The sequence below is a fragment of the Branchiostoma belcheri genome, unplaced genomic scaffold (assembly GCF_001625305.1).
Source record: "Branchiostoma belcheri isolate BF01 breed outbred unplaced genomic scaffold, Haploidv18h27 scaffold99, whole genome shotgun sequence".
NCBI classification, from domain to species: domain Eukaryota; kingdom Metazoa; phylum Chordata; class Leptocardii; order Amphioxiformes; family Branchiostomatidae; genus Branchiostoma; species Branchiostoma belcheri.
This window is the reverse complement of record NW_017804675.1, coordinates 85,267-101,917: the sequence shown is the minus strand read 5'-3', so window position 1 is coordinate 101,917 and position 16,651 is coordinate 85,267. Positions and strand designations below refer to the sequence as shown.

Below are 16,651 nucleotides of genomic sequence, written 5' to 3'. Positions count from 1 at the left end.
TCAGGCGATAAAAATGCTTCATGTATCCAAACAGTCATGTTATCATGAATAGGATGATCATGAAATAACGAGTGTGTTAAATTCGTTGAAGAAATCAGTGAGTTCAGAAAAATGCCTGGTTTTGTGCATAGCGTGCTCGATAATATTTGCTACACATTTCTAACATTGGAAAACTCTCTCCTCGGTCAAGTTCTAAGTCGGACGATGATATACTATTAGTATGATTTTGATAACTCATATCTGGGCTCGTATGAGAAGTAAAACATTGACATGTATTGTACACCCGTGAATCATGACTTTGTACATGCTGTGATACACGATAAATCAATTTTACCTTGTTATTTCATCAGATGGTTGCTTGTCTTATTTTTGAAGATGGTGTAACAAAATTCTACCAATAAGCAGCTCCCTCTGGCGCCCATGGTTTATATTGCAGCGTTATGCAATCCCCACACTTCACAGCATGCATCCGAAAATAATTCCATCAGGTTGGTCAGACGCTCTGAGGAAGTTGCTTGATATACACCGAAACGTAAGCAATGTAGGATAAGTTTTGTTGTGCAAAATAACACCCCTATATCCTTACCAGCATACAGAACTCCTATATCCTTACCAGCGTGCAGAAGCGCCTCCAACCTTTATCAGACTTAAGTGCAGTTCTAACTGCGCAAAGCATGCCGGGGCAGTCTATGGTGGCGCCATATTTTGAATTGAAAGACAGTGAAGAGCAGTCTGTGCTTATTGCAGGGGAGGGGGGCAAAAATACTAGTAACCTCACCGTAGGCTTCTGTACAAAACCAGTCATATTCAAGACTTTGAAATGTGAAAAATTCCAGTAAATGAGCAGTTTTCAGTGTGAGTATCAAAGAAATGCAAAACACCCGCAAAACGCCTCGCGTCAGAGAACAGTCCCGTGTTTATTACTATGATATTATAATTATGAGACGCAGCGATGACACATAAGGTTATGCTTCATTTTTAAGAGGTGAAATAAAAACGTATCAATACGAAAATAAACATCTGAATGCCTTTCGAGATATATTATACCCAAACGCTATTTAAACAGTTATAAACTCAATTTAAGCACGTTGACTGCTCTGAAACATGTTTAGTAAAAGCTTGAAATAATGTTACTTTCTTACGTCTTACAATAAACGTATTATCAGCTTAGAATAAAAATTAACATACCATACAACGTCATTTCGTCCCGTTGCATTGTGGGACGTTGGTTTGACCTTTGAACTATCAAGGTCAGTTCTATTTCTCTGACCTCTGACCCAATGAAACATGATATCCCTTATATAGGTACTGTATATACATCGATGTAGCGAAGATAAACTCAATACAAACATTGGACATATGCAGCGTCACTGACGAAATAATATGGGTTACTCCTAACAAATCTTAATTAATATAATTCAGCCTGGAATATACTGAAAGACAGAGTCGTTTTGACAGCGCATTTGGAACATGTATGACACTGCTCTGTTCTTCTTGTGGTTCCCCTTAAACATGGAATAATGGCCCTGAACCATCTAGTTATGATCCCAGCACCGTATTCTTTTCAAACTCGGGTAATGTTGCTGGAAACTGCGTCAGAAGATGCTTGTTGGATCGAGTTTCGTCCTTCTCAGCCTTACAGCTCTTTCTAGAGAGCAGCACTTCTTTGATCTCCAAACAGATCCTAGGGTGGCAAGAGACAGTATCAAATTGGCCAGGCAGTATCCAGGCAGCATCCAGAGAGGGCCCATACGCCACCCTTGGGTACAGCCTGGCCAATTTGATACTGTCTTTTGCCACCCTAGGATGTGCTAGGAGACAGGCCCTGCTTCTGCAATGTACGGCGTCCCAGTGTTAAAGACAGGCTGGAGGTTGCCGCCTACTGCCCGACGAAGTTTGCTGTGAAGTCAGACCCGCTCTGGACCGTCACGGGCTTCTTGGAGCTGTTGTCCATGAAGATAGAGGTGTACTGGCCGCTCTGTAACGGAACAAGGGTGTATAGACCACGTTTAGATTTCTTTTATTAAATGATCAACATGACATGGTACAAGACACAAAGGTGAAGAACTTTAGCTAGTTGCAAAGACTAGCGTCACCACTGGAAAATTTACAATGAAAATTACAAATGCAGTAACAAATATGAGGCAGTAATACAGTATTTGATGGCTGGACATGTAATTGCCTATCACATACTACGACATTTTTCGTCGTATTATTTTGCAAAGAACGCCCTGGATTTGCTGCCGTAACTGTATCGTTCTAAGGAAGTTACCTTTGCCCTTACCGACCTTTACTCTTACCAACCCTTGACCTTTTCGACCTGTACCCATACTGACCCTTGACCTTTCCGACCTTTGCCCTTTCCAACCTTTGCCCTTACGAACAGCACGAGGACTCACCTGTAGTTCCAACATGCCGCTGACTGAAATGGTGAAGACTCGACTGTTGCTCTCGATGCCTGTGACGACCTCTAGCGACCTGCGGTGGAAAGGCAGAAATAAATTTAACCGTAACTCAAGCAGTAAAGATCAGCTAATTTGCATAGCATACACAACACTCACTAGCACATGGCATGGTTAAGAAAACGTTTCCATCCGGTGGCCTTTCTCGTGTTTGTCTGTTTTCCTTTCGAGGTCTTTTAGCGACAACCGTCCAGATTTCACACCAAGTGGACTACAACAAACACTGGAACCAGGATATCTGAGTAGTTCTGTGTGTGGGTCAGGGGTGGAAATGGCACAGTGGAGGCCTGTCAACTTAAATTTAAGTCTACTACTAGTAGTATCCAAAATACGACAAAAATAGACTAGGAAAACGATTTGTAAGGATGTACGAAAACATTTGATGTGGTAGACAGCTGAACAGTATTCTACATAATTCGTCTATTCCAAGAATGCTTTCAATTTGCTGTCGAAATTTATAATCCTATCGTATGGCGGATTGCACGCGGTTCTACCACTGACGGTAAACATCGAAAGACCACAACACGTCATCGTGCGGTATGGATGGCGCCACTCTGCACATGTAGCCTCGTACTAGTCTCCATTAGACTCCTTTGCAGGCTGAATAAGTAGAAGAAATTGGCCTAAAAAGAATGTAGCTGGCCATAGAGGGTCCAATATTACATTCTTTATAGGCCAATTTCTTTTATTTATTTACCCTGCAAAGGCGCCACTCTGAGTACGCAACCCTCTGCACATGTACATGTAGCCTCGTACAAAAGGCGATAGTCAAGGCGTCAGCAGAGGAGTTTTAGCAACTGTACGGTAGGTTGTCGTATGATTTTTATGTGGTATATTATTAAGTTTCGAGCAGGCAGTGACAAAACCAGTAGCCATTAAGGGACCGATACAGCATCATTTCCGTAATAAGACGGCTGAATGTTGCAGGACATACACAGGGCGCATCACAAAAATGCTTTTTGTAAAACGTAATGCATCATACGGCCGCATGAGACTTAGTGCCGCCCGGGTTAGTCACACCAAGGACGTAAAATCAGCTCCTTGGTCACACAGACACGATCCTGGGAAAGAGAACGTATTTTGTGCGCAAAGCATGCTGGGAGAATGATAAGTATCCTGGGGACGACTCTCAGCAAGTGCCTGGGGATCTAGATTAGCCTTGACTAGGCTGTTGTGATTAACTTTTCTTTATCACTGGCCAGTTTTTAATCAAAAGGTCAGGATGAGACCACCTTCGTGGGAAATACACCGCAGGATACTAATCGAATGACATTTTAAACCCTGATATTTTTTCTCGTAATTTACCTCGTAACTCACGATTGTGTTACATTTCTGTAGGAGGCCTTCTTTATCGTAATAGGGGAAATTTAAACAAGTATAACTCCATACGGAGATGGAACGAGCCAAATAAAGGTGATATTGACAGCATTCCCAGCAAGTACAATCTCCTTGCATATTCAGAATCTAAGTGGATAATATTCTCTAGCTTTTCGGACTAGCTTTTGTTTATCATGCAATGGAGAAGTCAAACAACTTGTAACTTCATTCACACTCCCAGTACAAAAATAAAGCCATTGACTTCACTTGACTAGACAAAAACTAGTCGGAAACTTGTTGCCCGGTGTGCCAGTACGCACAGGAGTACCTAAGGCTAAGGTTTAAGCTTAGTGTAATGTTCTACGAGGATGTCTAACCTTCATCGACAGTTCAACAATCGGTTTTGGTCCGTTTCCCTTTTTTACATTCAGGTGTAACACGTTATCGGGACATGACGTAAACTTGATAACGACCACTTTTCTAATTTTCTGATGTCTCCAAACAGCTGCCCTTGATGACGAACATCCCGTCCTTGTTTGAACTTGAATCCTTGACCATGACCCTGACCCTAAGATAAAGTAAGGCTGAATGTCTTCGTAAAGCCCTTCCCGAAACTTGGTCCTTTCCATGAAGATTTAGTTACTCTATTATAGCACGGTGGGTGTTTTATCTGTCCTCCTGTGGTTAAATTGCTGCCAGAAAGAAACTTTTACAAGTCTCATATTGATCAGGCTTCTTAATGCTAAGAGGTGGGGTCGTGAGGTGTAGCGGCAGAGAGCGAGACTCGGAACTAAGAGTCCCGGGTTCGAGTCCTGACATGCCACCGATCTTGTGCCCTTGGGAAAGGCACTTTACACGACTTTCCTCACTTCGCTCAGGTGTAAATGAGTATTGTCCTGTCGTGTATATGTCCCCTGTGTTGGTGGCGGCATTAATATTAGTTGAAAGAACTTGAGTGTGCCATCACCACGTCTGGTGATTACGTGTTGGAATGAAAAAAAAAAATTGCTAACTTGTACCAGAAAGCAACTTTTACAAGTCTCATAATGATCAGGCTTCTTAATAGTAAAATGGATCGGTGGGGGAAATAACCCACCAAAATTATTCAAACTTTTGGTTCAGACATTTGAGCACATGTTGATTTTCATGAAGCTAGATATATATACAGAGGAAAACATTTTGTATCGAACTCTCGCGCTGTCTAAAGCGAGTAATAATATCCTCCGGTAGAGCTATCCTCTTCTAGGTTGCATATCTGGGTACGACCTGCAAACACATCAAATGTCCTCAAATGACCCTACCATCTGACGTCATCTCAAACGATGATGTCATGGACCACTTACTTGACAATGACGTCCACGTCTGGAAGGTCTTACGGACACCGGTTTGGGATTTAGAGGCGGCTACGGGGAGTCTAAAGCTTATCTGGGGAAACTTCAGCTATGGCAATTTGGCCTTTACGATGTCAATAGAGTGGGGACGCTACTGACGCTACTCACGTATACCTGACGCTACTTACGTATGCCTGACGCTACTTACGTATGTCTGACGCTACTGACGCTACTTACGCATGCCTAACGCTACGTACGTATGTCTGACGCTACTTACGTACACCTGACGCTACTTACGTATGCCTGACGCTACTTACGTATGCCTGACGCTACTGACGCTACTTACGCATGTCTGACGCTACTGACGCACACCTGACGCTATTTAGGTATACCTGACGCTACTTACGTATGTCTCTGGCAGAGCGAGTTGATGCAGATGAGCGCCCGGACGCTGTCCCTCGGTCTGAGGCGCTTCTGCCGCGGGTGGCCGATGTGCAGCGTGGCGGAGAAGTGATACACCCCGGGCCTGTGCGCCGTGAACCGACCCTCCCGCAGGTTCATCCCCGTCCCGCGCACAAACGCACCGCCCCCGAACGGCTAGGTGGGAAAAGAATGTAAAGACGCAACGCTAGTTTCTACGGTCCTTAGAGGAAGTTATAGTACCATTTCATTTCATTCAATGGCGTCACATCCTAACCAGGATAAAATGGCGCCTGCATGACGACAAAATCCAACATGGCGGCCCCCAACGACACCAACGAAAACAAAACAGCAAACCTGTAATAAAAACTCAATGGCCTATTGGTATTACTCATATTCTTCTCGCTTAGAAATTTGTTTCGTATACAAACAAACAGTGATCTAAAAAAAAAACGGTGGTCTATCTATCCCCCATCATAAAATCTGAATTGCTCTTACCGTTTGGAAGTTCTTGAGTTCCATGAGTGTTTTCCTGGGAATGACGACGTTGCCGCGAAGTCTGCAGTGGAAGGCGTCGTGAAGCTTCGGCGGCGAGTTCGTGTCGTCCCAGTAGGGCCAGATGCCGAGGTGTTGGCTCACGTTCAGGCACTTAGGACACTAAATAAACAAACAAACAAACAAACATGACTACAAACAATACAGTACTTCCGCGATAATTCTGCAATAGGGGACTAAATTTACCACTAACTGGTAGCATCTGTTTGTGTGTATGTGTGTGTGTGTGTGTGTGTGTGCATGTGCGTGTGTGATTGGCCAACATAACTCGAGCAGCTACAGGTAGGTATATTTTGTACACTGGCAGGCCTTGAAAGAAGAAAGGTCAAGGTCGGTTTCTTGTAATACAATACCAGCTACGCGGCGTCTTCTGCTCGCTTCTGGTGAAAGCGTCAGCGTGGAATGCCCGGAACCTTTTCGTGTTCCCGCGAGTTTTGGTGCTTTGGTGTGAGACCAGTGAAAGGCGGGGACCCTGACAGGTCCTACAACTCACAACTACATGTCACATTATGAGCCTCCTGCTCCAGGGGCTGACGAGAACGTTCGAACGTGTAATACGATCCGAGGAAGCCATGTTGAAATCGTTCGAATCTCCAGCAGTCTCCAGCACTCAGTGCGACTTCTGGCAAATCGTCCTGTTTGGTCCTCCTGGCTATTGTTTGGCGGTGGTTGAAAATGAGATGATCCTCACCTTGGATTTCGAACCAATTAATGTAAAACTTGAAACATTTCGTCAAAATATAAGGAGAAAACATCTTGGATACTGCCCTGCCAACTTGATACTGTCTTGCAAATTTGACACTGTCTTCATCATAGCTTGTAACCACCAAATAATCTGCTTGAAGAATTTATTGAGAAACCGTCTTCAGTCCGTGTTTTAGCCACCCATTAGCCAAGGATCTGCTTGGAGATGAAGAGAAACGTCTTCAGCCCGGGTGTTGTCCCTCGGCAGGTCGTGCCGCTTGTGTCATGTTCCTGACTGGAAAGCTTCAACCGTTTTCCGGTGTGGCCCGGGGCCAGAACCAGCTGTGCTGCGTGCTTTATCAACCCCGCAACAGAATTAAGTACAACATAAGCAAACAGCCCTGTCGTGGAGACTACAGTTTCCAGATAAGGGAGCGGGAAAACAAGATAAGAGTGTTGAAGGAAGACTTAAATTCATCGAGTTATGTGATAGCCGGGATTTGGACTAGTGTGTGTTGTATGTGGGGTAGCCTGGAGGCCAGACTGTTTCCAGGGCCTACACAGGCCAGCTCCTCGGCTCTAGAGCCAACACACCCCTAAAGAAATGTTGTTATCACACACATATTATTGGTTTGTCATTGTTTGCTTGTTAGTCAGTATCTCACCTTCTCTTGTAGCAACCTCAGCGCTCTTCTCTCGGCGGCCTCTGAAAAAAAAATGAAAATGTACCGGTTCAGAAATATTCAGAAATAATCTTTTTCATAGGATGATGCTGTCATCAGTATATTTCTTCTGTTATTGACAGGATGATCTTGTCAATAGCCACTTCCAGAGTTAACAGAATCGTAGATGATCAAATATGACGAAGGCCGAAGCCGCAAAACGTCCAGCTGTCGTGAACCTCACCTCTGACCATCTCCTTGAATTCCCGGAACATCTCGTCCTTGGTGATGACGGCTCCGGGCGGGCCTGCGGGACCCCGCGGACCGGGCGGGCCGGGTGGGCCGTGCTGGGGAAACAAACAAACAAACGGGCATAAGCTCAAGTTTAGAACCGTACTAACCCTATAGTTATAACCCTAACCGGCGGGCCCCGTGGGCCTTGCGGGCCGTGTGGGCCGTGCTGCAACAAACGGGCATAATGTCATCAACCATGCTAACCCTAACACGGCGGGACCTAGCGGGCCGGGCGGGCCCTGTGGGCCGTGCTGCAACAATAAACGGTTCGGTATCAATTTTTAGCATCAATATACTAATAGTTGTGCAAAAAATATCTACTCAATCGTTCTACTTGCATTGTCTGGACAGTATAAGCGTTAGTGAGAACAACCAGGAAAGTCATCCTCATCACTGAGCTAAGGCGTGGTGCTTTTCAAGGCAGTAGCAGTGCAAGGTGAGCACACAGAGTAAAGAGTAAAAACGGTGACAAACAGTAACAGTGCCAAGAATACCAACGGCGGTTGGTGCTGTCATAGCACGGCCTGCTTGGAAATAGCCTACATAAAAATCGTCGACAACCTACAGCCAACGTGAACACGCCTTTAGGAAGAAGGTAATCAGAAGGCATTAAAGGTGGACAACAACCGGGTAGAAAGCGTGTAAGTGAGTGAGTGAGTGAGTTGAGTGAGTGAGGGAATGAGTGAGGGATTGAGTGAGGGAATGAGTGAGGGAATGAGTGAGTTGAGTGAGAGAGTGAGTGAGTGAGTGAGTGAGTGAGTGAGTGAGTGAGTGAGTGAATGAGTGAGGGAATGAGTGAGTGAGTGAGGGAATGAGTGAGTGAGTGAGGGAATGAGTGAGGGAATAAGTGAGTGAGTGAGTGAGTTGAGTGAGTGAGGGAGGGAATGAGTGAGGGAATGAGTGAGGGAATGAGGGGTTCCTAACCTTTCTAGCCGCCCCTTTCCTTGCGCCAGGGTTGGTGGTTGGCGGATCAGACAGTAAGCCCTGCAACCGTCATACACAAACCCAAAGATCAGAATTACCCAAAACAATCAAACATACGTTTTTCGTCTCAATAGGCAAGTGATTTTGCATTGCGTTTCTGTCATACACAAACCCAAACCTCAGAATTAACCAAAAGAATGAAAATATGCTTTTTCTCAATAAAATTTTTGCATAGCATTTCTCTGTGATGTATAAACCAAAACATCAGAACTACAAAGAAACAGTTTTCCTCCTGATTTTGCAGTGTTTTACTGTGCCTATGTAAGAATCTAAGTTGTTGGAGGAATGTTAACGTTAGTGCTTGTTAGGAGACTGGGAGTAAACACACATGCCCCTGAGTTACTTTCCTAGTCGTAAAAAAACATCATATCTGATCTAAATGTCTTTCGACAAAAACATTTCAGATTCCTGTGGGATATAACTCGCCAGTTGTAAATGCACAGAAAATTCACGTTAAACAGAATTTTTGCCTTTCTAATGATTTAAGCAGATGTCGAATTTGGCCTCACTTGAAAACGGATGTTTCGGGCATTCTTAAATCATGATCAGATTATCAAATAATACCGTTTTGTTGTTCTTATTGTTATTGTTTGTTTCTACAACTCACCAGTGTTTTTTCCTGCTCTTTCCGTTTTTTCCTGCCGTTGTTTTTGTTTCCGTTGTTGGAATGTTTGACGAAGGACATCCAGCTGCCGCGCGGGTCCACCTGGATGGGCTTGTCCACCTCAAGACTTCCGGGAAACACCTGAAGGAACAAACAGCCAGGTTAGCGTCTTTGACTTGAACTTCCATCTTAAGATAGGCAACACTGACGGCTTGCGCCGTGTCCAAGAGCAAGTTTTTTCACCTTCACACTTCCGAGAAACATCAGAAGGTGAAAGGGCAAAGGTTGAGGTGTTTTCTCTCACGTGACATTGTCCACCATGTTGGATAGTTAAACCTGAATGTTGCTAGGTAGATTTGGCATACGTTCTAAGGTACACATTCAAACACAGGAAATTTATGTATATGAATGAAGTACTGTACCATTATTGTTTAGACCAGAATGATACCCCCTCCCCCAATATATACACACTCATGAATGTGTTCAGCTAGCCTGCGCACCCAGACAAATTGTGTCTAGACTACAGGTGCACACGTCACATTCCCGCCAAAACGGCAGGTGCATAATGCGGTGCATTATGGGGAGATAACGTGCCCACGTACAGGTCACGGTCCCGGGGTCACGGCGCGGGTTCTCACGGGTAATTACACCCGTCCGTCAGCCGATGGGAACCTGCCAGTGGAGTACCGATCTCGGCCTTCAAAAAAGGGGGCAGGGAGCGTGTACTGCCCTTCTCTCATAGCAGATGTGTAGACTTCGACGTGTTTCTTCACGTCTTTTAGGCGTTTTTATAAGACTTACATGTAACGGTATCTTTTTATGCGCCAGCCAAACGATGGCATATTGGATACTGCCCTCCCGATTTGATGCTGTGTTTGGACATTAACTGAGAACACAGAGAACATGTACTACTGACCTCGCCTAAAAAAACATGACCTTCAAAAAGCAAATCATATCCTTGCAAATGCACCCGCCTTGCAAGTTGCGGCATTTCCTAAACGACCGTCTATCCACAGTTAAAAACTATTCACTGTTGGTGCAAGGACAACATTTCGGCTTCAATATTGCACCAAACGTCCTTGGTGATTCTCTTGTAAACCTGAGTGTTATTTTGTAAATAACCTCAGCAACAAGGCGAGCTTGATTAAGACGTGGTAGTGAGCGGCATTTTTCACATTTCAAAACAGACCAGCGGGTCATTTTTCACACAGAGCTCCCCTCTGCAGGTGGTAGGTGTCGGCTCCAACAATAATAACTTCTCTGGAGCTGTTTTTTCCTCCGCGTTCCGACTGTTTATCAATATATGTTGTGTTCAGAACCGTTCTTTATCCAGAACCGTGCTTTATCCATTGCCAAACTTAGGCACAGTTCTAGATAGTCCACATGTATCCAAAACTGTGCTTTATCCAGAACCTTTCTCCTAGCCTGGGTACCATCCCCAGTAGTATATTCGCAAACTCTATAACTGGGTCTGGACTTGCACACATATGTAGCGTCTGGAGTCTAAATATTCGTTCAGATTTTGAACGAGCGCGCTGATTGGTCCTACTCGTCTAAGCCCTTTTTTGGGTGTGTACATATTAGGTAAGGGCCGTTCGGATGTCCGAACGGCGACGTTAGCGTCCGTTCGAACGTCCGAACGCCTTATCATCAACATGTCCGACGGCGAACCGAACGCTAAAGCGCACATGATATAGCCGTAGTCAGTCTTTCCGTGATAAATCATCAACATGGCTAACGCACAAGCCGCTCAGCTCACGGAGGTTGATGTTGACCTTGCAATCACGTCCGTTTTGGACGTTTTAGACGGAATATCGTCGCTCAAAAATGAGCAAAAAGATGCATTGAATAATTTTGTTCGTGATGTTTTGGGCGTCCTACCGGTAAAAAAAGAACGCACCGAGAAAAGGAACACTCGCGCGAAGATCTGTGTTTACAAAACAACAAACATCACTTGAATAATGCAGGTGCGCCATTGGCCGTCGCCTCTGAGGCTCAGCCAATCAAATGAAGCCCCGCTGCTCGGGCTAGCTCATTACGTGACGTCATGACCAATCGTTTTATATGTGTGCAAGTCCAGACCCAGTTATAGAGTTTGCGAATATACTACTGGGGATGGTACCCAGGCTACCTTTCTCCTGCACGGTTCTGGAAAGTCCACATGTATCCAAAACCGTGTTTTATCCAGAAATATACTCAGGCACTGTGACACGGTTCTGGATAGTCCACATGTATCCAGAACCGTGTTTCATCCAGAACCATACTCAATGTCAGTTCTGGATAGTCCACGCGTATGAGAACCGTGCCTAGGAAAAATCCAGGTTCTAAGATGTTTTTCCTTCTTACCCAAAAGTGCCAACTCATCATTCGAGAACCCTGTAGGACCTACGCACACAGGGGTCACTGACCTGGCTACTTCACTCGTACCAACAAATCGTTAAAAGTTGCTTCGCTGACATCTCTATTTCCCCACCTCTCCATTAAGTGTAAACCCTGCCGGCCAACCATTTATTCTTCTTTTACATCAAGAACAGTACTTTATTCAGAACGGTCATCAGGCATGGTTCTGGATAGCTCACGTATCCCGAACCATGCTTTATCCAGAACGTTTCTCAGGCACGATTCTGGATAGTCCACGCGTATCAAGAACCATGCCTGGGGCAAATCTACGTTCTTGGATACTCGTAGGGTATCCAGAACCGCGCCTGACTGAGTCCCAACCCTATATATAACACATTCAGTCTCTGGACTCTTATAGACCTACATAGGCACGGTTCTGGGTTCAATACCCCACAAACAAAATCATTCCCCTATTTTTCAGCTCACAGACGACATGGCTAGATGTAGATCACCGTGTCCTACTTCTGACGACGCACCGCGCTCAATTTTTCCTGGAGCTGGTCCAGAACCATGCCAGGGGCAAAGCTACGTTCTTGGATACGCGGAGACTATCCAGAACTATGCCTGATCCTAACTCAGGCATAGAACTAGATAGGCACGGTTCTGGGTACAATGCCGCAAGTCGAGAATCATCGGACAACAAGCAAAATCAGTAACCCTATTTTAATTTCTCTTTTTTCAGCTCACAGAAGGGGTATCGCGTAGTCTACATGTCTAAATCACCGTGTTCCACTTCTAACGACGCGCTCCATTTTTCCTGGCTCGGCTCCAGCCCCGTGCTTTGCCCGTGTCAGCCCCGGGGCCGGCCGTACGTGCGCCCCCGGCGGCTCCATCGGCCCCCGCCCCCGACAACCCAAACAAACACGTACGGCACCGCGTCGCGCGAAGAGCTTTCCTTGCAAACCGATAGGCAATTAGTCAGGGGTGACGACAGATATGGCGGGAAAAAGTAGGCGGGCTTCGGGGGAGGGTGACGTACTGTTTGGGCGGTTGCCGTGGCAACGGTACGTCGGCATCGACTCTTAAATCAAGATGGCGGGGGCTGTTGAGAGACGTCGCCGCGTGTTGGAACGCTTTCACTTACAATTTCCACGTGCGAATTTTCACTACTTATAGGGAGGCAATTTTTGGCGTCTCCTACTTGTGCCCTCACCTTACCCTATTTTGAAGAGGTGGATTTCAAAGTTGCAATCCTGTTGTGTTTTTATATCATTAAGAGATGATCAAGGTACCAATTGACTCTTTAAGATATTCTGTCGACATGTCGTAGACATATTGTATGAAGGTAGCTTGACTTAGACCTGAAAATAAGTTTTGTTACGCCAGGTCTATATGCTGGTAAGCGCGTAAGAACAGATATTTTACTACAGAAAGTTTGTCTAACTGAAAGGAAAGTTAATCTGCATGCAGATCATACCGATCTGCTTGGAGATTAAGCAAAATCGCATCGCTGCTGTTGAATTCACAAGTTCTTGGTCAAGTTCTAGATTCTCTACTTCTTATTCTCTAATGCTTAGCCCGTAATAACCACTTTTTTTATTCCAAACAAATATGTAACCACAAGACTTTTTTCTACCACTTATTTTTATATCACCACCAACAAAGAGGACAATATAGTTCTCATTTTCACCTAAGCGAAGTGAGGAAAGTTGTGTATTATAAAAAGTACCTTTGCCAAGGGTACAAGATCGATAACATGGCAGGATTCAAACTCGGGACCTATTGGCTCCGAGCCGAACTCTACCGTTACGCCACACGACGCCACCAATAGTTTATCGGGACGTGCTTTTTCCCTGGCGACGCCACTGGCAGATCTTCCCGCTCCTCCGGTCCAGTTTGTTTTGATTCGCGCGGCGGCGTCGGCTTGCAGCTTAAGACTGATCCCCGTGCAGGTCAGAGGTCGGCACGCGTCAGGGCGGATTGCAGACGGCCGTGGCCGTGCCGACAAGAGGAGAGGTAGCCTGGTATCCAGTCTGATCGTCACAGGCTGTGTCTTCGGGGTCCTAATAGCCCCCCCCCCTCCGCCCAGTACCAACAGGCCGTGGCCGTGCCGACAAGAGGGGAGGTAGCCTGGTATACAGTCTGATCGTGGTTAGGGCAGGCTGTGAATTCGGGGTTCTAATAGTTCCCCCTGCTCAGTACAACAGACCGCCCGGTAGGAGTTTTACTACATTAGAACTGTTTTATTGCAAATACAGAGGAAATATTTGGCAAGTACGTAAGAACAGGCAAACTATTGCTAAACTCCTAAAAGCTACTAGGCTTGACTTCTTTTTTGAAGGCAGAGGAAGACAAAAGATCCAATTTTTTCCTGTAATTTGGAGGTTTTCGGATGTTAAGAGCAGAGTAATTTTCATTTGTATATGTGTGAAAGTTAGAGTAGAATTTGGAGGCTGGCTCAAAAAGCTAAATTTCGTTCATTGCTATAGAGAGTACAATTTGAGATAAAAGACAGATAATAGAGATGGTTTTCCCCACTACGAAACAATCTCCAATCGTGAAATATCTACCTGGAAATCTAGCTGAAGCGGACGGGGAAGAGCTCCGAGGACAAACCCCGCCCCAACCACGATAAGACTGGGTACCAGGCTAAGCTCCTGCAGCCTCGAGGAAAAACCGTCCCAACCACGATAAGACTGGGTACCAGGCTATCGGGGAGGGAGAACCATGATGTATCCGTAATGTATGGAAGAGTTCCGGCGGTGTGGGCTAAACCGGGAAGGCGGGTCGCCGGGGTTAGCGTCAAGTATGTAATACTGTTTGTCTCAGTATAGAGATCAGCCCGGGACGTCTTCAGTTCTCCCCGATGAAAGGTGACAGCAGAAGGCAATGACCTGTGATATCCAGAACGCACGGTTCTGGATAGTCCACGCGTATCCAGAACCGTGCCTGGGGCAGACGTTGGGATGTTTTGAGAGGTTTGGTTCTTATAACATCCTTAGTCTCATTATCATCATCATCATCTGTTATCCTCCGTAGAGGTTAGCTCGCCAAACCTGTTTGTCATACATCACAGAGATAAGTTCCTGGCCCTCCAAGCCTGTTTCAGTTTCAATAAGTTTCTAACTGTTATGTTTGGGCGTCCAACTCTTCTCTTTGTATCAGCTTTGTATTCTGTTCTTCACTACGTAGAACTACCTTAGTCTCAACTAGACGCAATTCAGACATTTACATGCCTGATTGGGCTCGTCATGCTAAAAATGAATATTTATACACAAACAGATTGAAGAAAGAAGGGAAGGAAAAAAAGAATAGAGCTCATTATATCAAATATCAGCTTTAGATCAGATGTTTGACCATGACATTGACCTTCATCTTTGCACTGACCTTCCAAACTTTGTCGGATTTACATTCTAGGACATCCTGGTACAAGGCGCTAACAATAACAAACAACCGGGTACAAGGTTTAACGACTGATTTAACTATCACACAAACTTAATTTGCAAACTCATGCCCGAAGACAAATTGCAAGGGACCACACAGATACGATAACGCGAGCAAAAGGTAAAACATATCTTCTGCTTCTAGTCTATCAGAGATTTTTCTACCTACATTACTTACGGTTTGACTTCTTTGGGGCAATTGTAAATGAATAGCCCGATGTTTCAATGAGAAATGGGTTCTGTGATCTTAAGAATTTTTCGGATGGTGTGATCTGTACCTCCACTAGCTCTCATTGCTTCTGACATCATTCTCAGGTCTCTATTGGTAACTTGATACCTCAAGTTCGCACCGATTTCTTCCTGGAAAGTTCCCCTCTTCATATTTACCTACGATCCACGTTCCGGCATAGCAGGACATGCCATTTTACTCATTTTCGGCATGTTGACCACTGTCAGGGGGCAACAACATTTCTTTCTTTTTTTTTCAAAATCAGGCGAAAATCAATGCGCGCGCTGATGTCATCCATAAAAATTACTTGCTGTGGCCTAACTTAAGTTCGTACCAGCCTCTTCCCGGAACGCCTTCTCCCTCACACAACGATGGTTTTATTTCCAGCACAATCATGCTAACCGCCTCATCACAACAGCGCGTCAGATTCCCTGTGCGTAAATAAATATTGATGGAGCGGATTGTGACAGACGCAGACGTTGCCCCCTGAGCTGACTGTGACAGACACTTGCAGACATTTGCGTCTCGGTAAACACGGGGAGACAAGGGGAGACAGGCCTGGTTCTGAGGCCATGGGGGGAACGGGGATTTCGCGGGCTGGTGTCAGGCACGTGTCTGTATCTCAGGGGAAACAAGCAACATTCACCGTGTGGTCGCGATCCTTACATATAGCCTTCATCAGGCCTTCCTTAGGGGTTATGGATGGTATCACATAGCCTCTAGTAGGATTCGGTAACAATAGTAGCCTCCACCAGGCCTTCCTAGATACTAGGATCCAGCAACAATAGTAGCCTCCATCAGGCTTTCCTGAGGGGTTATGGATATTAGAATTCGGCTCCAGTAGTTGCCTCCATCATGCCTTCCCTGGAGCGAATCTACGCCCTTGGATACGCGGAGACTATCCAGAACTGTACCTGATCCTAACGCTAACCAAGGCCATTTAAATCCCCTTGCCCTAACCCATTCAGGCAAATAGAACTAGAGAGGGCCAATTCTGGATACGATAGCCCCCAGCCTACTATAGACATCAGCCCACCCGCACGCAAACTCCAAATCTTGATATTTCTCTTGATCTCTTCTATATCCATAACTGGGATTTATCCACGGTTCTGGATAGTCCACGCGTATCCAGAACCGTGCCTGGGGCAAAGCTACGTCCTTGGATATCCAGAACGGTGCCTGATCCTAACCCTAGCTAGATATAGGCACGATCAAGCTTACTGTAGACATCAGGCCACCCGCACGCAAACTCCAAATATTGAGACATCCTGATATTTTCTTGATCCCTCTTCTCCCGTGCCGAGTCGTTCTGCCGACCGACATCTC

General features: G+C 45.4%; 1 protein-coding gene across 2 annotated transcripts in view; it reads right to left on the bottom strand.

Moving 5' to 3' along the window:
- Positions 1 to 909: 909 nt before the first annotated feature.
- Positions 910 to 16,651, bottom strand: part of LOC109462104 (adipolin-like) — a 31,047-nt gene continuing 15,305 nt past the window's right edge. Inside the window, exons 2-9 of one of the 2 annotated variants that reach the window (XM_019758601.1) lie at positions 9,317 to 9,454; positions 8,650 to 8,709; positions 7,676 to 7,778; positions 7,435 to 7,475; positions 6,029 to 6,187; positions 5,517 to 5,707; positions 2,400 to 2,478; positions 910 to 1,978 (exon numbers count right to left, since the gene is read on the bottom strand). In XM_019758601.1, coding sequence (XP_019614160.1) covers positions 1,880 to 1,978; positions 2,400 to 2,478; positions 5,517 to 5,707; positions 6,029 to 6,187; positions 7,435 to 7,475; positions 7,676 to 7,778; positions 8,650 to 8,709; positions 9,317 to 9,454 — 870 coding nt within the window. In that variant the 3' untranslated portion in view covers positions 910 to 1,879. The remainder of the gene's footprint in view (positions 1,979 to 2,399; positions 2,479 to 5,516; positions 5,708 to 6,028; positions 6,188 to 7,434; positions 7,476 to 7,675; positions 7,779 to 8,649; positions 8,710 to 9,316; positions 9,455 to 16,651) is intronic. The other variant, XM_019758602.1, reaches the window with a different exon arrangement.